The following is a 23,020-nucleotide window of genomic DNA, read 5'->3' on the forward strand; positions in this document are numbered from 1 at the left end:
TAGTATTCCCTTACAATTGTATATATGTCAGGCATAATTTCTGTATATACAGATTCGGTTTTAATTTGGGGAAGGGAAAAGGGAATAATCTGGGATAATAGGCGGGAAAATCTCTGCCTGGCTGTGTTACCCTTTTAAAGCATAACAAAATGACCTCTCCAACTTATTGATTTGGCCTGGCTTTCTTTCTGGATCTCTATGGGCCTTATACCAAGTCATAAACGGGGAGAGATGCTCCTGGTCTCAGAAGCAGGCATTCGAGCCCATGTGGCTTTTGCTAGAACAGTGAACGGATCGACCTTGCTTTGTTCTTCCTCATTACTTAGAATCTTCATGTAAAGAATGAAGAATATGTGTGTTTTTATTATCTACTAGGAGTCTTCTGTTTCCATTTCCACTCAATCTTTTGAAGATATAATTGACGATTGAAAGGCACATTCCACGCAAGATCTTAGAGTCAGGGGTTCTTAACCTGAGATCCAGGCCCCCGTCCCTGAAATTCAATGTAAAGTTTGGTGTATTTATGACATTTTCTGTGGAGCAGTCACATACTCAAAGAAGTGATCATCCTAAAAAGTCAAGCATGTCTACATGTTGGCTCAGTGCTATGAACCATCCGTTTGTTGTTGACCGTTGGCAAGTTCTTTAGTTTCCATGCGCAATATTATTATCCACCCAGGGGATGAAAGCAATGATAAAAATTCAATAAAAGAAAATTGATTCAAATATGACACAAACACCCCCAGGGAAGGGTACATTGGGTAGCCTTTAATGAACGTGGCAAATCTTTCAAAACAACCCATATCGACAGTTCTTTGTGGTAGCTGCTTAGTAGGGAATGCAAACACTTGTCTGTTCATTTCGATTCATATCTCAGAAAGCAACTCCTTGGACTTGCCTGAACTCCTCCAGGGAGAACTGACTGCTCCCTCAAATCTCTCCCTACTGCTTCCTGTACAGCCTCCTACAACCTCCATATTTTATTTGATTGCATGTCTTTCTCTCTCTCCTAGATTTTATTACCCACCATGTCCTATTCATTTTTGTATTAAGCAAAATGGAATCTTAGCACATAGATTTTTAAAAATATTTAAGTGGATGTATGAATGAATGAATGAATGACAAATATGAGTTGTCTAAGGACTAGAAGTCTCATTAAATCTGTTTAGAACTGTCCCATCCAGGAGGCTGAAAACCATCAACCAGCTCCCTGGCTAGCCCTGCCCTCCCCCGACCAAGAGGCACTGAACTGAGCCTCTAACCTGATCAGAGAAACAAGCCACACAGGAAAACAGTCTCGTCTATTCTCCGAGCAGCCTTTCCTTAAAGCATCTCCAGAATGAGACTCAGGCGTCCCGTGGCTGCAGCATGCTGCTATTTCAAAAGCAGATCTTCACTTCTGGCGGAATCTTTTTCTCAGGAAACATTTGCATGCCATTCCTGGGCAATGGAATGTCCATGTGGTGCAACAGAAGCAGCAGGATAAAATTCAACTCCTTGCTTCCAGGTTGGGGCAGGTGGCTGAGCCTGGCCACTCAGGAGAGTCAGCAACCTGGTCAGACAGCTGCCTATTGTGCATGACCGTTTTCATATTTATCATACTAGAATGATCCTGATGCTCATGGAAAGGACAAGCAACCTAAAAATGGAGTGTAAACTCCAAAACCAAAAATCTCCATCTTCCAGTTGCTTAGGCCACACATCTTAGAGTCATCCTTGACTCCTTTCTTCATCTAACATCCCACATTCAATTCATTAGCAAATCCTGTTAACCTTCAAAATATGCCCAGAATTTAACCATGTCCTGCTGCCTTTACCACTAGCCCCCTAGCAGAAGACACCATCGTCTCTCATCTGTATGGACATCCTCCTAAACATCTCCCATCTCCGGGCCATAATCCCCTATAGTTTATTCTCGGCAAAGCAGCCAGAATGATCCTTTTCTATTACGTCATGCCCCAGCTCTCTGGAAGCCAGTTTTCCCTCCCTCATTTAGAGGAAACAGCCAGGTTCTCACAATGGCCTTCAAGGTTCTACATGGTCCATGCTACTTTACCTCTCTGACCTTATCTCCTGCAATCTCCTCCTCTCTCCATCCACTTCAGCCTCAAAGTCCTTGCTATTCCTTGAAGCTCACATATTGCTTCCCAGAGTCAAGTGGAATTTTATTTTCTAACAGAACAAGAGGTAAATTAAACGACTGACTTTGGCTTTCTGACTAGAGCCCCATGGCCCTGGACATTCAGAAGGTCACAGATCCAGACTACTCTCACAGCAAGAGCTTTCTGCTCTTCTCCAAATCTTATGGAGGATGGAGATGAAATACCAAGCCCACCCTGCCATAGAATTGTGGCCAGGCCTCTGTGTCTGAATTTCCTTGAGAGTGAATCCAACCTGGTTTGGGAAATGAGCCTGAGAGCACAGGAGTGAGGAAAAGATCAATCTCAAATATACCTGAATAAACCACACATGGGGGAATTTTAACAACCTTTCTGCTAGCTAGTTCTATAAGCTTTCTCATTCCATTTTCTAGCTTAAGCTTTTCCAAGAAGAGTTTGTTGACTGCCTACTCCCTAAGTTGCACACTAGGATTGAACAGTTTGCGCTTGGAAAAAGAACCAACGTGGGACTCGAAAGACAGAACCCAAGGGCATATCAAATCATCACAGGAATGTTTTATTAATTAGATATATTTACATTTCTTAGCCAATTATCTCTAAACGTGTGCCTGTTTTTCATTCAAACACAATGTAATCCTGGTAGATTCTATCATAAGAATACAGCTGCATGCATGATCTCATTGGTTCTTTGCAGTTATTTTTTTAAGATGTGAATTTAATAAGTTAAAAAACAAGAGAAAATTGTTTACCATTCTAACTGCAGGATAATCATTCTTGTCATAGCAGCAGCCCTTACAGCAAATGCTCCTCACCACCCACATTGAGCTTCTCCTCATTCTTTTGACTGACTTGTTTAAACTTTACTAACCTCAAAAAGGAGAAGTGAAATTTAGCCCTAGCCCTAACCATTTTATTTGGAGGAAAGTTGGAGAAAGATATAGTTCTCTTCCAATGGGGCACATTTACAGTAAATTTAAAATTAGCATATTAAGGAAATTTACAGAATGCCTTGAGCATTTAATTATCACACTTCTAGTAGCATACTATGAAGCTGGATGCTTTCCCTTGATATATATAACAAAATAAATTAACTTGGGGACAGGAGGTATCCAAAATAATTTTGCTGGTCTAGGCTGGAGTTTTCCTTACTATCTGCATCAGCACATTGGCATTTGTGTTTGTATTAGGGCAGCCTCTTTCATGGAGTACTAAGAACTTCCCAGGGGAAGAACTGTGTCTCTGTCTTTGCTATTTCATTCTCTCCAAGTTGGGAGAAATTTGAGTATGTGTACTACACTGAGAGAAAGTGAGTTTACAGGAATCATTTTTAGCATTACACATTGCTCGAGTGGGGATCAACAGGGACCGTGAGTTGAAAGATATTTGGTCTGAAATGGCGCTCTGACATGTGGTGATCACCTGTGTGACAGGATTTTTTTTTTTTAAACATGAATGAGTTCTGCTACAGAAATATATTTCCAACTTGTCGAAGTTTATATCAAGATTGTTTTCAGTCAGGAGTGATGTGCCAAGCTTCGGGAGAGAAAGGCAACAACGGTGATGTTTTGCAAGATAGAAAACAGGAAATACCAACCAGAGCCTACCATGTTTGACGTGGAAAACATTGATCGTTTTGACAAACAAATGTGCCTGTTAGAATTGGAATTTGGAAAACAGTAGCATACATCGTGGTTTCAACAGCATAGTAAAGAATTGCCTTGTAATAAATCAGTTCCTGAAGAAATTTTGTAAACTTACTTTTTGAACACATCTCACAAAATGTCTCATCTAGATTGTAAGAACTTGAACTGGTTCCTTGAGTACCTCATGCATGTAACTACATTATTTGTACCTTTAACAAACCCAACCGATAACAACTCCAGTCTTTCTACCTCACTGCTTGAAACCAACAGGCTAACCACCTCAGCTCATATTCTTAATGGACAGAACTGCATAATGACTCCATTGATGCCTGAAAAGTAACTCATTTAGCATTCAGTCAGAACAAAGAAAGAAAACTAGATTTCACTTAGCCCCATTCAGGAGGTGTTTTCACTTGTCACTAGTGTTCAAGCCTGGTTCCCTTTTGGCTACTGCCCAACATAACCTGCCTTCCTGTCTGTCGCCATTTGTCCCTTACGTGTATCACACACTTGAGAGGATTTGTTTTTCTTTTAACATGGAATTTTAGTTGCATGTTTAGAAAACCAAAAACAATGCCTGCCAGCAATGGGATATTGGAAATTCTGCTGTCTAGCAGCACAGATTCGGAGATTGCAAAATCAGCAACTACAATGATACGTATTGTAAGAATAGTTTAGTATTATTTCCACAAACATGTTTTATAAATAAATTACACTTGTGCTTATTTATTTTAAAAAGCTCTTGCTCTCAAAAAGAAGCTTTGAATGAAGAAATACTTTTCCTTTTAAAAATTACTGTCACGTGGTTTTGGAGGGGGAGAAAGTAAAGAAGCTGCTAAGATTAAGTATATATGAGAGAGATAATGATGGTATCTTTGTCACAGAGTTATTGAGGATTAAATTAGATAGTCCTTGTCAAGCAGTTGGAACAGTGCGTGACAGTGATTGTACAATATAAGTTGTTATCATTATCATCATCCCTCAACATATGAGGGAATAAGCTCAGACTTTATTTTTCTGTCAAAATTTACTCAACAAATTTCTTTTCTAATTCTAAGTACAATGGTAGCATCTCAATATGTAGGGAAGACAATTCAATAGTTTTACGTCTTCGCCCTGTTTTCTCACCAATTTTGTTTTTCATCATTTTTCATATTGACCTGATGAAACATCTGACATCTGTTACTTCAAAGAAACACTAACTAAATATCTTAAATGTTAAACACAACCACGGATTACAAGTTAAACATCAGTAGCAAGGCTTCCACAGATAAAGCAATATTCTGTTCAGTCCGGCTCTCTCTGGTCAGTTGTACCTGACAGCTGATCCTGGGTTTGTAGAATTTAATCTTGAGAAGGCTTGAAATATGTGGCTCTTCCTGGGACTCTCTGTTGTTATTTTGTGGTTGTTCAGATAAGTGTTAGTGACGGGAAAACCTCAAACTCTTGGGAGGATAAGTACCCAAACATCTAGTCACTTCGTAAAATGTCTCCAAACCTCTTCACCTTGAAAGGATCTTGACAAATGAATGACATTTCTGGAACCTACTGTTATCACTGAAAGAAGCATATCTCTTAGTATCTTTCAGGATTTGGTGTCAGCAATTGGTAAAGGCTATGGGAAATAAGATTAAATTCACATCAAGGAAGGAAAATAGATACTAACTTTTTTGAAAACGTGTTTTATTGAGTTTATTTGTTATTGCTGGCCTGGTTTCTACAGGCGTATGTAGTCTTAATATGAGAATGACAGATTTGCCCCTAAACACAAGGCTGCTGGGCCTACTCAGGGTGACCCACTGACCCCATGCTGTTCTGGAAATGCCTTACTTGTGAGATGTGCCATGTTTCCCATTTTAAACAACTCAACAGATACCTGCATTTGATTTTTTAATTTAGTGCAAAACAAATACAGTAATGATGCTACTTCTGCTATGAAAAGCAATTAAATATTGGTTTCTTACATGAATAACTCTTATAACCAATTACTAGCAATTAGCTTTGCAATGATGTACCAGAGATCTGGGGCCTTGGAGGTGGTGCCACTGAAGAAGAAGATCCTCCTGTTTTAGTGCATAAAGAGCTTGATAGCGAGGTTCAAAAACAAACTTAACCAAACAACTGCTATTTTTAAACCAGTGGTGGATATCTACTCTGACAGCGTTCTCTGAAGCTTCTGAGTGCCATTTAGGAGACCCTCAACTCTGAGAGCACCACAGCCACACAATGGGGACAGGGGCTGCATTGTCAAGGCTTGTCACTAATGAGGCCCTTCAGACCCATGCAGGGTCTGCAGAGTTCCTTCCCTGAGCAACTCCAGCCCTCTCTCCATTTGTTGCCTTATCACTGGAATAGGGTCATAAAAACTCCAAGACTCTGGCCCTAATCCTAGTATCTCTATATTGTTGCTAAGAACCAACAGCCCAGTGAGTCAACCAAAGATAATCAAGTTGTGCATCTTAATTTGTTTTGAAATTTGTTACCTTCTGGTCCCCAGCTGAGTTTACATCTTTCTGATTCTCCCAGTTGCAGTAATCTCTGTAAGTTCACTGAGACAACAGTCCAAAGGACTAAAATACCCATGCTATCAGTCAGCCACTTACAGGAATATTATTTTCTTACCAATAGTCACTTAAATAAAGCTGCTTATGGCAAACATCTAAAATGGGCTCTTTATACAAAACAAAAGTTCAATAAATATTTGTTGAATAAATGGATGAAACAATGAACCAATCAACTGATGAAAAAATTTGATGATTTGGTAAATATTGGTAAATCCTCATACATCTGGACTAGAATGAAGTTTTTCCAAGGTACAATAAATTGTAAGCCCGCTGAGGACAGAGTGTATCATAATCTTTTTCTGTTATACACAGTTTCCTCCATAAGACTACACTTGAATGGACATTCAATAAATATTTACTAATTGAATCAAATTATATCAATTATACAAGATTTAGTTTTACAGCTTTAATTATCATACAATAACTGTATAAAAGCATATCCCCCCTAAAAAAGTCATTTTTAAAGATAAAGAGAACCAAAATGAAAAGCTTAAAAATTCATGCACATTGCTTAGGGAAAATGTTCTGCTTTGCCTAAGGTTACTGAGATTTTTCTAGAAATGTGATGTCTGCAGCCCCACCTTGCACTATCCTTTGGCTTAGACTCTTAGCGAGACAAACAAGCATGTGCTAGGATGCTAAATCTAATCTGGAAAATAAAAAATCTGTCCCCATTGAAGGAAAAGGGCAAAGAGGGATGGCTTCAGGAGCGAAACACTACTCAGCTCTGATAGCCTCCCCTTTCCTCAATAAGTCAGAGCTATTCTCTTTGCACCGTGATTAATTAGGAAGCTGCTAATAAGGGAGACTGGCAAATCTTTGTGACTGCATTTTCTACCACCCATTTGCAGTGTCCCAAGTGACTATCTGTCAATTTTAAATAGAAAAGGCGAAAGCAGTTGTTGAGAGGTTTTAAGGAGAAACCTCTCCCCAGCACATACTCCAATTAAAAACATTTGGGACCCAAGTAATCTCAGTATGTGCTTCAGTCTCCAACCCAATCTGCAAGTGTAGGCCCATCTCATGAACAGACGGCCTGGGCTGGTCTGCTGGAAGCTGGCAATGGCTCAGTAATGCAAAAACTGTGAATGTTCCCAATTTTCTATTTGTTAGGTAGAAAATATTTTCTGGCCAAATTTAGTGGAAAATACATTCCAAAATCTCCCTTACTAATAAAAGTGGAAAACAGACTTAAATGGAGCAGAAGGCTTGAAGAATCTTTTGGTATAGAAGTTACTGCCACATTAAGTAGGACTTTGGGATCAGCTGGCAAAACCATTAGAGAGGAAGAGATTATTATTATGGAAACTCTTCCCATACCAGATATCAAGACAGAGTGAAGGCTTCTCATTCTAGCATGTGGAGCTCACGAGAACTGAATGGGGTGCACTGTGTTCAATTGTGAAAGGAAACAAACGGCAGAACAGATTTTTCTCACTGAAAAAAGTATTAGAAACATACAGGTGAGTCCCTTATTATAATTTTCAAAAAGTACAACCAAATGTTTCAACCTTAATAAATGAAACAGCTTGCTCGTCTGTGTAGCCAATCTGTCATTTTCTCGCAGGTTTTGGGTTAGTATGGCTACATGCTCCTTCCGCCCTTCCAATGGCACACATTTTTGGTGAATGTCTTCATCACTGAGGGCAAGGAATTATAAAATCAGAATACATTCCTATCTACCAGAGAAAATATTTTCAATCAGCAACAGTTACATAGCAGCACAGATTGCTTACTACTTCTGTGACAAGGAGCCAACAAGAACCCGGGGGAAATTCAAGGTGAGTGACTTGAGATTGGGCAATGGAGGTCAGAATTTTCCAGGTTCCTCTTTGGGGCCCATAATCTTAGAGATTATTTTGACATATACAGATATAAATAAATTACAAACACAATTAGTGAGGCCCTGGGAAGTTGGGTGCTAAGGGATAGGGAAGAAAATTAAAAGAGAAGGAAGATTTTCTGAGAACCGAATACGTGATGACAGATTAAACTGAATCATGTAGTATCTTTGCCTTTCATAGCCAGTTCATTTACATGTCTCATATTTTTGTTAAGGAAAGACAATGGGGGGGGGGGGGGATTGCTAAAAGACAAGGAGTTCCTTAAAGGACTGTGTCCTGCTATCAGGAAATCCAAGAAATTCAAACAGAGATTGCTGCTGTGGAGCACTCTAGATAAAACTGTGGAGTTTAACTACGCTGGCCGTCAGGTAGGCTTGTCTCTGAGCTGCTGCTGGGAGCTAACAGACGAGAGTCCAGGAGCTGACAGCTCTTCCTGATGTTGGCTCATTTCATGAAACGTGACCCAATTTTATTGAGCACCACTGTTGAGTTACCAAAAGGCTCCTGAAGTTACGCTCACTTTCCTTGCACTTGGTCAAAGAACAGTGAAATTGTGTATAGAATTCTTTCTCTTTCGATGATTAATGTTGAGAGAAGAACACTATCAAGGGCCAGAGGAGATGAAAAGGTAATTCCTACCGATAAAATGAGCTGTTTCTGGGCAGCCTGTTCTAACGGCAGTCCTCTCTGTGGCTCCTCCTCTCAGTGTTTCCTTGTCTGGGCTATTTTCACCTATTTTTGCAGAAAGGCTCCCCCCACATTCAGGAGTGAGTAAAGGGGCCTCCCAGGCTTCCGCTGCATGAGGAAGGAAGATGAAACTGCCTAAAAGGACCTTGAATGGGGCTGGCACTATTTTTCCTCACATATTCAACACTTTCACAGACACACCAAAAAATTACTTGAAGCCTAATACCTTATGGTCAGCCTCATACCGAAGAACTTTATTTTTGTTTTTCTTTTTTTAAGCTAAAATGTTATTGAAAACAAAATTTTCTCAACTAGCCACTTGGGAACAATATACTGTATTATGAAGCTCCGTTACGTTTTACATGTTTTTGAAATCCTGACAGGACAAAGTATTTTTCCCTTGAATTTTGAAATTTAAACTATCTTCTTCCTCTTCCAGGCTGTTCTGCCTCAAGATCGGGCTGCCGGAAAGAAGGAGCCACGTGAAAAGTGCATGAGAAGTGAGCGTGGAAAACACAGAAATGGAATGCCCGTGAGGCTGAAGATGGCACTGACTTAGCGAAGGTTCTCGCTTCTGCTTCCGTGGTCCCCGCTGGGGCAGCCAGCATCAGGCCAGGCCACACCGAAATGGCAGGAAGAAGGACTGTACAGTGGGTCCCCTTGAATCATGCTACTAAAAAAAGGTGCAACGAGAAACAAGTCCCTGTGCATTCTTAGTCACAACTGTGGGCAGAAGAACCCATACGATTCCTCCCTTTGGTATTAAATAACAGTTTAAAAAAGCTTTTTAGAAACAAAGCAAATACATGGTGGGACTGGAAACGTTAGCCATCCCAGGTTAGTTGTCCACTGAAATAAGTCTCATCCCTAGTCATAAATAAATAATCTCTTTCCTGGTCTGACTTCCATGCCAGGATCAATATCTCTTAACATCTTACTTATTTTATTACTGCTTTTGGTTTTCTGGGACTGATTGAAAGTTGCTCAGAGGAAATCTTTGGTTTTGCTTAAGTGTCCGTGACATTTAATCATGACTTTCCTTGCAGTTTAATTCCAACCAGTCAATCAGTTAATCCACTTCGATTGATTCTGGGCTCTCGGTTATTGGCTTGCACTCATTGGGCATCCGCTGGTGTCGGCTCAGCTGGGTGGCCTGCGTGAAGCTCCTCTCACACCTCTCGCACCTGGTGGAGGCAAGAGAGAAAATTGAGACCAGGGAGCGGGGCCTGCAGGGTGATGGGCTTCCTCTCATCCTGCCTAATCAGAACAGACACTCCAAAGTGGCTTCAGATTTTACCGGCTCAAGAGGTTTAATTGGTGGCTCCTTCCAAGGCCTGGAGGCCTGTGATGGGACAAAGCCCGTCTGAGGCAGAACAGAGGGATCTGTCAATAGGCAGGGGGAAGGTGATTTCTCCAGAGGACCCTGTCCTGCTGCAGCTCTGATCACTGTCAGTTCAAATAGATAAAGAACAAAAAGAGATTTTCAGGAGTGAGCCATCAAAGCAGCCGCTTGTCTGCAGTTTTCGGCTCCGTAACCCCAAAGAGAAATTGATGACAAATAGAATTTCACCTGCTGCTAATTTAAAATCGAGAATTCTACTCCCCTCAGCACAGCAGCCAAAGCGCTATCAACTCTGAATTTGGAAACTAGAGGAAGCAATACGTTAGTTTGCAGTGACTATAGGGGTGGGGGTGGGTGGTTGTTTTGGTGCAAAAGCTAGTTAGGGTATCCCAGCCCAGTCAAACTTACGGCTAAAACAGCATTTGTGGTGGGGTAGGGGGCTCAGAAAAACCCCAAATCAACCAATGTTTGTGTGGTCCAAGAAGTTTACTTCTCCAGAAACACAGTAGAAAGAATGTACTTGTGGGACCATAATTAAGGGCCAGTGTGTCTGACGAGGAGAAAACGGGTTTCACACTTCAAGAATATCTCCTCTCCTTAACTTAAAAAACAAATTTATAATCTAGAGTCCCTGGGCCTGACCCATCTCCCACACAATGTACACTTCCTAGCTCGATGGGTTCTCAGTCTATAAAAACCACACACACCTTTAGATGTTCGGCAGTGGTTGTTCCTGGCTGGTTGTCTGATGTGTACACACACACACACACACACACAGATGAGCTGTGGCAGCAAGCTGGGCATAGACAGTGAGTACCCTGCTCTTCTGGGCTGCCTATACAACTGGCCGAGCACCCTTTAGGGCACAGCGGCCACCTCAGCCATCCCCTTAATGTCCTCTCCTCAAACCTTTGAAGGAAAAGATATTCAGGAGAGCTGCAGACAACTGTCCCTCTTTTAAATAGTGCAACCCTTGGTTCTGGGGCCCCTGCACTGTTGGGGCTGTGGCAAAGCCAGCATGAGAAAGTCCAAAGTGTCCATCAGATGTTACGTGCCCCCTTATCTGGTGGCCAGTCCTCTCGTTCTCCTGTTTTGCAAATTATACAAAGTGCCTAGATACAGAAATAATTACCATAAAAATAGAACACGCCCACCTCCTTTGGGGATTCTGGCATATTTCTGAGTGCTGGGAGACTAGAGCTTGACTGTCACACTGGGGTTTTCCAGGGCTCCTGCGCCAGCTAGTGTGTCAGGGTGAAGAAGTTGTGTTTCTTTGGTTGTCTTTCAGGGAATATTTTTAGCAGCCTGTTCCACTGTTAAAAACTGCACTGTGATCTTGACAAATGTATAATGTCAGCTTTAATGTATCAGACCTATCAGCTCAATGAAAATAACTCAGAAGTATTGATCAGCTAATGATTTTTGGTGTATTCATTAACGTCCACGGGCAGCTCATCCCCTCTCCAGAGCTCCTGAAGTGCCGATGACATGTTAGCGAATTGCTGATTGTTTATTAGAAAACTGATTAGTTACTGGATCAGCGTGTCAAAATATACTACCTTTCACTGCTTGACGAACTTTCAAGTTATTATATTCCTTTTTTTAAATTTTGAAGCTCCAGAATCAATTTCAAAGAGAGAATAGTTTGAACAATTAGGAGGACTGACTATTTACCTGGCTCAAGCTTTTGCACTTCTAATCTTGTTTATTAGAATATAAGGAGCTCATAAGTGGGATGTTTGGTGCTTCATATAACACAAAAGTGCATGTAATGTGTAATATTTAAATATCCAGATTAGACAGAGACATTAAGAGGGGAGTTACATTTTTCTCAAGTATTTGCCTTAATGCCTCATGGATATTTACACTCATGAAACAATTTGTTGTAATAGTCAGGAAATTTACTAAGTCTGATCTATAGGGTACCTGAGGTGATCTCTGAAAAATCATCTCTAGTGCCATCTGCTCACCAAGTGTGAGGAAAAACACATGCAGATATATAGAAAATTACCTTAATTTAGATCCTTTTCCTAGGAATTCCCCCTTCTTGAGGAAAGTGGGCTACTAGAAATAATATCTGTGTGGGTTGGGAATGATAAGAACACAATTCGTATAACTGAGGAAGTAAACAGAGCTAAATATAAAGATATTTTTTGAAAGTAAGGGAAGGGCCTCAGTTTTATGTTTATCATCTGTAATATTAGAAAAATCCCCTTCAAAAGTTATCTTCATAGCTTAATGAAACTCACCAGAAGGACAGACTCAATGCAAATACCTAGGTTCTGGCAGGTCAGAGCAAGACTTCAGTAGGGTTGGCTTTTAATTAACCCTGAACTATAATCCCAGTTGAGTGACTGGGCAAGGGTACCTATAAGCCTGGGCTTCATGTGGTGTAACAGAACAAGAAGGAAAGAAAGATGAGGGTAATGAGCTGGGAGCAAAGAAATGCTCCCGCACACAGGGTCCTCCTCATCGTGCTGACGTCACAGCTGTGAAGAGAACATCACAGGAACACTGAAGTGGACAATCATCCAAATATTTCAGCAAAGATAAAGTCCCCAACTTTCTCCTATTCCTGGTGTCTTAATTAGAATTAATTTCCTTTTAGATTCAAGATCATTCATTACTTAATGTCATGGTTGACTGGATTATAGGTACAGGGAGCTTAACAATTACCACCTGAAACTGATAGAGGTGCAAACAATGTCAAGTTCTGTTACACAGAAAACCTGCAGGAAGCTTTCTGTCTGTGCGTCTATGGCCTGTCACAAAATACTTCTCGACCTGAACCAGACAGCACAGGGTTTCATACATATGATATGCTCAATGCACATTTACTGATGTGTTCTTTTGATTTGCTTTGATTTTGCCGAGATCTTGTTAAAAACATTAGATGCTCTTTGAAATATCCACTAATTTTTTTTTTAAGACTGAGCCAAACTGTCTTTACTTAAGGCAAAAACGTAGTGACGAGTATTTTCCCTCACTTCTAACAAAGATGAAGAGAACCTCTCCTACGGAAAGTTGCACAGCTCACAGGCAACAAGCGGCTCCCACGGATCCTCCCAGGCAAAGTGGCCTCCCTGAAATCGTGAGAGATTATGTCTGGTAATAGAGTAGCAGAAAGGAGTCCTCACTGCAAAGCGTAAGTTTTAGACCGCCAGCTTCCTTCCTTCCTTCCTTCTTTCCTTCCTGCTTTCCTCTTTTTAATAAAGTGCTTGGCAATTGCTGTTAAATGAAATGATGTCTTGCTTTTCTTCCTTGTTCTCCGCGACTTCCAGCCTTACAGTATAAACTGAAAGCCGAGACCTCCAAAATGATCCTTTGATACGTGTTTTTCCTATGGGTCCCTTTACCTTAGAAATTCTAAGTCCACTCCTAGGTTAGCTGCTGACAGGCCCATGAACTACTTAGACTTTGGGGGCTAGAGTCTTTCTGTGGGATTTCAGCCAATCAGATTGTGAGGCAAAGCCCGGAACGAAACTCTGATCTCTTAATGCCAAATCTTCTCCAGCCTTCTTTGGATGGCAATAATCTTGATCTGCCTTCAAAAACCACGTTTCAGCAGAAGATTTTAGCAGTTGGAAAGGGCATTCCCCTGACATGGCAGACAGTCTCAGCTGGCCCCTGAGAATTCTGTGAAGGCCTTCTGGCCCCTGGACAGGTGGGACAATTTGGGGACTGAGCCATTTGGGGCATTTATTCAAACCTACCCAAGGCGTACAATTTAGGGTTGTGCATCTTTACAAGATTCTTTTCCTTCTTTGCAACATTGTTTAAGCCAATAGCCATTAGTTGAAGTAGTAAAATTAACTGTTGTGGCGAAACCCATTTTATTGACTAATCTGCAACAAAAGTTTTTCTGAATGTTTGCTTTACAAGCTTGTAAAAGGATATCTTCATAATATTTACAAATGTCCGTGGGATGGATATCCATGAGCTATGGTTGGAAGCTTCCCAAAACTCCCTTGGGATAGTTCAATCCTGAACGATCTGGTTGTATACACTGAAAGATTTAGCTTTCCATTTCCTAGAAGACGTTTAAATCTTGCACTTTTAAAATAAGAGTACACTCAGTTCTCTCCTGGGAATATATACTTGATGTATTAAAAAAAAAAACCCCACAGTATGTGGCTATCCTAATAAAAGCAGAAGTAGAAGGAACTAAAACATGTACATAGAATCTAATCCAACCAACTCTGGTTGCTTCTTTATATTCTTTTTCCAGATGAAATTATGTTATGGTCACAAAAAATACTTTCAGAGAGGAAAAAGATACAACTACTAAAGCCCTTCAAATATAAATCTGATTAATTAAAATTAAGTTAAAATGGCAGCTCTATTGGAAACATGACAAAAACAGGATGCTAAAGAAAAAAAATTGAGTGGAGTCAACAAGGTTACACATAAGTAACACCTTAACATTAATAGAAATCTATTTCCCATTTTGACCCTGAAACCTCTTCAATTAATTTCTAAAATCTATTTACACAGCAACAAGATAAAAATCAATCTGATTCCTGGCACTGTGTCTGTCTGGCTGCCCTCTGTAGTCCAGGAGCCAGGAGAATCATCAGTCCTCCTGCAACTCCGCTTTTGAAAAGCTCTCTTGCTCAAAGGCATAGAAAATGTGCCACTGTCATCTTCCACATCCAGAGCAGTGGTGAAGCCAAATTTTGTGAACCCCTTGAGGGCTAGACCTGAGGGCAATGACAAAGTCCACTGGCGCAGGACACAAACACCTGCAATAGGGAACTCTAGGACTATGCCAACCCCTTCGGCCCTTGCGGTGGATTAGAAAAAATGGGTCCCTTTGGACTACTGCAGCCCCGGAGGGCACAGCTAGGCTGGGATAGTGCAGTCTTGATTTTAGACCCCATCCTTCCCCTTAGCCGGATGCTTTCATGCAATGAAGAATCTGCTCCCACATACAAAGACAAAAATTAAAACTATTTTTGTTATTAATATCTAAACCGCTATGAAAATAGTTAGGAATAATGAATAAAGGTAACTAACTAAATCGCAGGGAGGCGAGTGATGACCTCCTCCCTCTACTGGCAGATACTGAGGTGGAGGTGGGCAGGACGAGTCCAGCAGGATGAGACCAGCAGGACTTTGCGACCCCAAGCCAAGCCTGGCCTCAGGCTGAGCATCATGGCAACAGTGTGCCACACCAGCAGCTCTGGAGGGAAAATCAGGGGTAATGAGACTCTGGGAAGAAGACTCCTTGGTTGAGACTGACTAAGGGGACTCGTCTCCAACTGCCTGAATTATTCCCTGTCTTGTTTGATCTTGCCCTGCAGAAGGTAAATATGCTGTACATCTATGCCTTTTTAATACTCCTCCTTAATCAGGGAAAGGCAGTGTGGCAAAGAGGGAGAAAGATGTGAGAGGGCAGAACAGAAAAGAGCCCAACACACACAGAGTAAACACGGCTCTGATATGGCCAATCCATCACACCTACTGGGTCACACGCCCCAACCTTTCCACATGCTGTTTGGGCTGCCAGAAAAGCCTCTTTTCCTTTGTTCATCTGGAAAACTCCCACTCATCCTTCAAGACACATCTTAAACATCATCTCCCCTAGATAGCACTAATTACTCCTCTTCTATGCTACCCTGAAACACTGTACATATATGTCTTATGATTTTTCACTTTTACATTCTTCACCCTATGTTGTAATATTTGTTTATGAATTGGGCTGCCCCATAAACTATGAGATCTTCAAAGACCAGGGGCTGAGTTTCATTCACCTTTGTATCTCCTGTGCCTAGCAGGGTGACTAGTACAAAAGTAGGTGCTCAATAGATATTTGCTTAATGAATGAATATGTATATACATGGATGAATGGCTGAGTGAATGAACAGGCCACTTCGCATGATTCAGATGTCCAGTGTTTTCATGACGGTGCTCTATCTAGAAACACACTCTCACTCAGATGCCCTTACTTTTGCCAAAGCCCTTGGAATTCAGTTCCACCTCTTTCTGCATTCCCTGAATCCCCGAGAACTTGGATGTGCCCTGTATTTAGTTTTGTTTTTCTTTTTTCACCAAATGGTAATTCTGAGATCCAAAGGGCACACTGACAAGCCGCAATTTGGCTGCTATAATAGATTCAAACCTCTTTAACACATAGGAAAGAGGAGGAAATAGTTCACCAGAATCCTAAAGGGTTCAAGTTCCACAAGAGATGATTATCCAGATGTCCTAAATTGTGACTACCTTGCTGATGGCCATGAGGCTTGCTGATGAACATGAGAAGCCACTCTGTGTGACTCTGGCTCAAGTTCTAGAAGCACAGATCCTCAGGAACTAGAAAGAGTCTTAAAATTACTTACTCCTACTTCCTTATTTTACTGATGAGAAAACAGACCCAGAAAGATTGTCTCATGTCCAAGGTTACACAGCTCAAGCCAGGATCAGCGTATAGGTTTCCTGATTTCATTTTCCCAATGACAGCAAATAAACAAGTAGGAAGTAGGTCCCTTTGTAGCCCAGACACTGACCTTCCGAATAGCCTTCTCCACCAGCTGGCTGAGCCGGGCAGCGCTGCGCTCGGTTCTCGGGAAAGGCGAAGAGAAAGCGGGGATGAAGGGCTTGGCGCTACTTACTTGAAGGGCTTTTCTCCAGTGTGGGTTCGAATGTGGTTGTTGAGGGTGGTGGCCCCGGCAAAGGCACGACCACAGTAGCCGCACTTGAAAGGCCGGTCACTGGAGTGAGTGACCACGTGGTTCCTCAGTTCTGAAGGTTGGGAAAAAGACTGGGAGCAGTGACCGCATTGGTAAGGTCTGAAACAAATAAAGAGACTGCCTGGTCATCGTTCTCTATGCGAGTCAGTGGAAGTCAGCACCATGAGGCAGGGTCAAAACTTTTTGGGGACATTATCTCAGTTTTTAAAACAGAGCTTGGGCTGCTGGGTTCCCATTACTTTACTTGTTGCCATAGGAACAAAATTCACAGAGATGCTGAGACACATTCATTCCCAAACAAATATTCCTTTCCAGTACCAACCACACCATTTCAAGAACCCCTACTCTCTTGTTTTTCTCCCCATCCCTAGACAAATACTAGTGTACTTTTGGGAGGATCGAGTACAGATTTGATTAAGCAGAATGTTACAAGGGAAAATATGTAATTGTCTCTCATAATTCCATAGCACTTCTAACTTTTCAAAGTGCTTTAAAATCAATTATCTAGTTTAATCTTTACAATAATTCTCTGGGGCAAGGAAAGCAGTTGTTATTATCTCTGTCAGTGCAGAAAACTGAAGATAAATCGTCCTCATAGGAAATAAGCTCTTGATGCCAAGGTCATTCTAGGGTGTTTGGACCTTTATTCTAAGTGCCAGGTAAACATGCAGGCAAGCCAGCAAGTTGCATGCGTGTTTTAATAAATACTAAACTGTCTCAGGGTCTGTCTATGGCACAACCCCAACTTGGGGTCATCTGATAATATTGCCTAGACGAACACAGATGTGCACCCAGATTTGTTCCTTTGTAAAAGAAATCCTGACTTCTACTTACTCCCTCCCCCTACTAATATTCATCCATTGGGTCTTTTTCCTGAACTTCAGCTCCCCAGTTTAATCTGGTAGTGAGCAATGATTTATAGCAGCACAGAAATGACAGGATGTCACTATGTTTGCAGAAGGATGACTGTGATGCAAAAGCAAATGGAAGGAAGTTGTGACAAATACCTGATAATTAGCAAGATTATCAGAGAACATTCTTTCCAGCTCATGAGAAGTAAATCAATTTTTGGTTTTCATAAAGTAGATTAAAATTCTGTCTTCTCTACAGAAGTTCTTCTGCTTACTTAAGCAGAATCTGGTGAGTGATATAAAACCTGGGGAGTTTTCCCTATTCGAAGCTATTTCATATCATTCCTTGACAGGGCTCTAATTTGTATATCAAAATTTTTGTTAAGAAAATTAATAATCTGTCATGAAGGATATTAACAGTGCTCATGAAGCCCTGGTCTGTGGCCCAGACATTTCTGGCTGTGTTTAGAAAGCCAATGGTGAAAGCAGACTTAATTGCTCCACCTTTAACAAATGCATAAGATCCAACGACCAGAAACCAAAATGCAGGGCTAGGAGACAATGGTGACCGAGCATGTACAACAATTCAATTAAGTGCAAAATAAAGTGTACCCTCTCATTTGTCAAGTGAAGTGCTTAATTGTGGCTATTTGCCTCACTGAACACAAATACTATTATTTTACCAGGCTTCAGCACACTGAGCACTGATTGTAGAATTTTTTAGGTTGATTAATAGTCTAGGATTGGTCAATAACTCAATACTATACCATTTTAATTACTTACATTTAGAAATCTATCTAACTGCTCTCAAACAAGTTTCAAAGAAATATATAAGAGTCCTTGGTAAGGAGTTTATCAATCTTGACAAATTACACATGCATTTTATTACAATTATAAAATAATGCTTTGAAAGTCATTAAAATTACATGTAAATGAAAATATCCTGCTAAATCTGTTCTTGGTAGTAACCATTAACCTTAAAGGGCTCCTCAAGAAAGCATTCTCTCAGGGGTGAATTTCTTAAACATTATTGAAGATTATAAACAAAATAATATATTTATATATGCTATATCCACTGACAATTGATTTTTCTAATAGTGAAGGAACCATTAACATTTATTAGCCTCTGGTTATCTATTTTTAATAGCTATCACAATAAACAATAAGCCACTAAATAAAACCAATTAATCTTTTCTTTTTTTTCTAACTCCACTGTCAAAAGTTGGGATGATTTATTTCCTATAGTCAGAAGTCAATCCGTCCTTTTTATGTTAATAGTCACAGAGGTGAAGATTTACACACAGAAGAGTAGAAATGACCACAGAGAGGATTATGTTGAATTCTTATACCAAAATAATACCAGTGAAAGGCAAATAGGATTCTAACACATCACCTTGGCCCAGCACCGGCCTGAGAGGTGTTCGCTAGGTATCCAGTGACCTATGGCACAGTTTTCAAAACTTTGCAGATTCAGCTTGACTGAATGGAAGGGCCTAGAACAGGGGAGATAGGAGAGGTGAGTCTTGCTTCAGCCTCTGACCCTAATTAGCTGTGGAACTTGGACAAGTCACTCAAATTCCCTCTCTATTTTCTCATGTCTCTGGTAAGCAGGACGGACTGCTTACTAGATGCTCTCTCACATCCCGTCATGCTCTGTTCCTGTTTTCAGATAATCAACAAACGTGTGCTGCCTGAGGATCTGTACAAGGCACAGGCTCACAAGAGACAGCATCAATAACATGATCTCCATCTTCCATTGTGTGTACTAGCCAGTTCCCTATACACAGAGTTTCTATGGTTTTGTGTATATGTCCACACTAATTAGAATATGGACCACTAAAACTTATTTGGTAAACAGTTGAGAATTCATAGCGACAAGAAAATCTAGTACCAAAATGTAAGACCAAGCCTCATCTTAGCTGATCTCAAAAAATAAAGTGATATCCTTTCATTCTTAGGTAACTTGAAGAATTATTTTAGACCACGTGGTCACATTCACGTTGGCAGAAGATGATTTTATGTAGAATTTAGAACAAATATCTGTACTCTACTTGCCACTATAACAACAGATTGTCTCTCTCAGCCTAGAAATTTACAGAAAGTCAGCCCTCCGAAAGTAAAGACAATCAAAAAGTAATTTAAATATTGACTGTGTCCTAGGCTTTCATCTAATGACACAGGAGTAAGTTCAAGACAGAATGAAACCTTCAAGCCCAAGAGCAGGGCTTAAGAAACATGATTGCCACTAAGGAATCTCAGACATCACAACTTCTTTTGGGAGAACTGGCTGCAGGTGTTAAAACTGTGTACACATGTTTCTACCAGCACACTCCGACTCCTCACCCCTCAACTGACAGCTGACAGGCTTTAGGGGCACAGAATTAGTTGCCATTACTCAGCTTTTTACCCTGATGACTAACATTCCCATTAACTTTTCATGGTCTGGCCAAAAGATAAGACTCAATTTATTAAGCTTTTGGACACAATCAGTTTCAGCTCCAAAGTTCTGTCTCCCTTTGATGTGTCATACTGGAAGCAGTATGGGAGGACTGCGTCAAGTGCTGTGTTCAGTTTTACTCTTTCCAGGATCTCATGTCATTGAACAACTAAAAGGGAATCTCCTTTCTAAAGCACTTTGATTCTCCCCAAGTCATCATATACAGCATTTTATTATTCTCGAAACAAACTCAATAGCATTCCTCACAACAGGATAATCAACATCTCACAAGCATAAGAAGCTTATGGCATTTTATAAAAATTTTTTTTACTACTTGAGATATCTAGCAGTGTTGTCCAATGATAGAAATGTTCTGTACCTATGCTATCCAATGTGGGAACCACTAGTCACATGGCGCTGTCGAGCACTTGTAATGTGTCTAGGGAAACTGAGAAACTAAAGTATTATTTTACTTAGTTTTGATTATTTTAAATTTAAACAGCCTCATGTGGCTAGGTCCAACACAGAAATATCAAACTTCACGAAAAACTAGAATGTGCTCTGTACTCAATAAAGAAATAACTAAAAAACAGACAAAGCCTAGGTTGATTTAGTTAGCATATATGCTGGTCAATTTTTAAGCAGAAATATAGCAGCGAGACAATTTCAGACACCCCCTGGCATTCTCTGTAACTGGCAGCTCCTCTGCCAAAGATTACTCCAGCAAAATGTGCAATTCATTTACTTTGAGTCTGTGATTGGTTTGGTGTACACATAGGAAAAGAACGAAACACTTAGAATTAAGTGCGGTTTGGTTTAAAATATTATTAATCCTGCTTTGATTTTTCTTTCATGGCATGAAACCTCCAGGACAAAAGTTGTTCAATTGGGGCCACATTCTCTCCTTGCCCCACATCATCAGCTCAATGCAAATCTCCTGAGACTTCAAAGGGAGCGCTACTTAGGTCACTGCTGGCTTCATGGAATGAGAAAAGAACAGAGCTGTATGTAAGGAGAAAAAGATTTCAGGAAAGCAGGAAAAGTGCAGAGCCAAAGCAGCTGCAGAAAACGGAAAGAAACAAAGAAGATAACCTTCACGCTCGTGGGGAGGGGAAACAGTAGAACACAAGAACACGGATGCATTCCAAAACAACTATTATGGTAATGGATTATCTCCAGGCTCCTCCCACCAAACAGAACCTTCTAGAGCCATCTTCCCCTCAGGTACCACCACATCCAATTACAAACAATAATACCCAAAACACAAATGTGAGCAGCTGACAGTGCACCGAGGAGCCTAAAGGCGGACTTTCCCCAGGTGGCACAAACAATTGAAAAGGAGAAAAGAAAAGGAAAAGGATGCAAAATAAAGATAAGCATTATAAAGACACTTTCTGCAGAAAATAAAAGAGAACATATTCATCAGAAAATAATCCACTGTGATTGAAGGCTTCGCTTACCCCTTTCTGGAGCCCCCCCATTGGGACTGTTGAGAGTTTCTGCAGCAGAAAAACAGAAGAGAAAAGGGATTTCTAACTCCTGGTTCAAGCAAGAGTTGAGTCAAGCTGCCCTGGCCTAGGTAATAAGCCTAAGCAAAACCCCAAATGTTTATGAAGTCCCTAAATAAAATCTAGGTTGATCTAGATTCCAACAGCTTCTTCCCTTTGGATTCTCTCAGGAAAAGAAAAAGTCAGGAAAAAGGAAGAGGAGATTTTTGGTTTTGTATGTTTGATATTAACAGAACAAAGTCAAGAAAATTCCATGGCTCTTGGACCCTCATGAATGTGTTTTTATCTTTAGCGCTAATTCCTACCTCGTCAGGTCAAACAGAATTTTTTTTTGCGTTCAATGCAAATAACAGGGTAGTGAAAAATGGTGATGCTGGCAACCTTGGGTATCCTCAGATCTCTTTCCTTTATATCAAGGCATAAACTTTTTGATGGCCTCACATGAAAAAGCTCACAAATATAGACACACAAAGTCTCTTTGATGGAGGTTCACGTCTTGGGTTTCATGGCCAAATATTCAGTCTGTTGAGCGAAAAATCTTTTGGACTTAAGATTCAGGGGCCTACTTGAAACTCTAACCTGTTTACCTTCTGACTTGTCTTCTGTGTCTCCCTTTCTTGCCTCTGGTTCTAGCAAGATTATCCTATCAAAATAAAAGCACTTGAGTTTTTCAAATAGAAGGGAAATGGTTTCTGACTGATAGGTTCTAAGCTTTTCACTGTATATGGCTGAATGGGCACAAATTGCCAAAGACTAAATGCCAGCTGATTTATGGAGTCAATCACTAAAGAAAATATGTGTATTCAACAGTCGTAAATCTTCACATGGATAATAAGAGAAAAGGCCCCAAATTTAGCAACCATCATGTACAAATCTGATGTTCCATTTCAGTTCGGTATATTTCTCCTGTTTAGCAATTCACCCATGTGACTAAGAATTATGGAGAGTATCTTTTACTTCCAAACTTGCTGGTGCAAAGAGAGCATTCTAGGTTCTGGAACAGAAAAGAAATATTCCAGTCCTATATGCCAGAAGCAAATTATGTATCTAGAATGGAACTGATGGGTCAAAGTGACTGGACATCTCCCTCTATTTCCCTCTTATCTCCAATAATCAACTCAGATGTGATGGAGTAATTCAAGCATCTCCCCATGATGAGTAAGAAACATGTATTTTATTACTTTGCCTACACAGGGATCAATCTTTTTGAAGTCATAATGCTGAATTTTAACTTATTCGTGAATGATGGTGATCACCTCAAAAGTCTTCACCAACAAAACACAAGGAAGGGAGTAGGGGGGACCCACTGCTTGAGTCATCTGATCCCACTCTTGC

The 23,020-nt window shown here is 40.6% G+C and overlaps 1 protein-coding gene across 3 annotated transcripts in view; it reads right to left on the reverse strand.

Moving 5' to 3' along the window:
- Positions 1–23,020, reverse strand: part of PRDM6 (PR/SET domain 6) — a 124,761-nt gene that overhangs the window by 18,715 nt on the left and 83,026 nt on the right. Inside the window, exons 7-8 of one of the 3 annotated variants that reach the window (XM_023617794.2) lie at positions 16,812–16,988; positions 3,592–10,042 (exon numbers count right to left, since the gene is read on the reverse strand). In XM_023617794.2, coding sequence (XP_023473562.2) covers positions 9,928–10,042; positions 16,812–16,988 — 292 coding nt within the window. In that variant the 3' untranslated portion in view covers positions 3,592–9,927. Of the gene's footprint in view, positions 1–3,591; positions 10,043–16,811; positions 16,989–19,021; positions 19,234–23,020 lie in introns of those variants that run through there. The other 2 variants (XM_070233165.1, XM_070233166.1) reach the window with 2 other exon arrangements.

The sequence above is a fragment of the Equus caballus genome, chromosome 14 (genome assembly GCF_041296265.1).
Source record: "Equus caballus isolate H_3958 breed thoroughbred chromosome 14, TB-T2T, whole genome shotgun sequence".
NCBI lineage: Eukaryota > Metazoa > Chordata > Mammalia > Perissodactyla > Equidae > Equus > Equus caballus.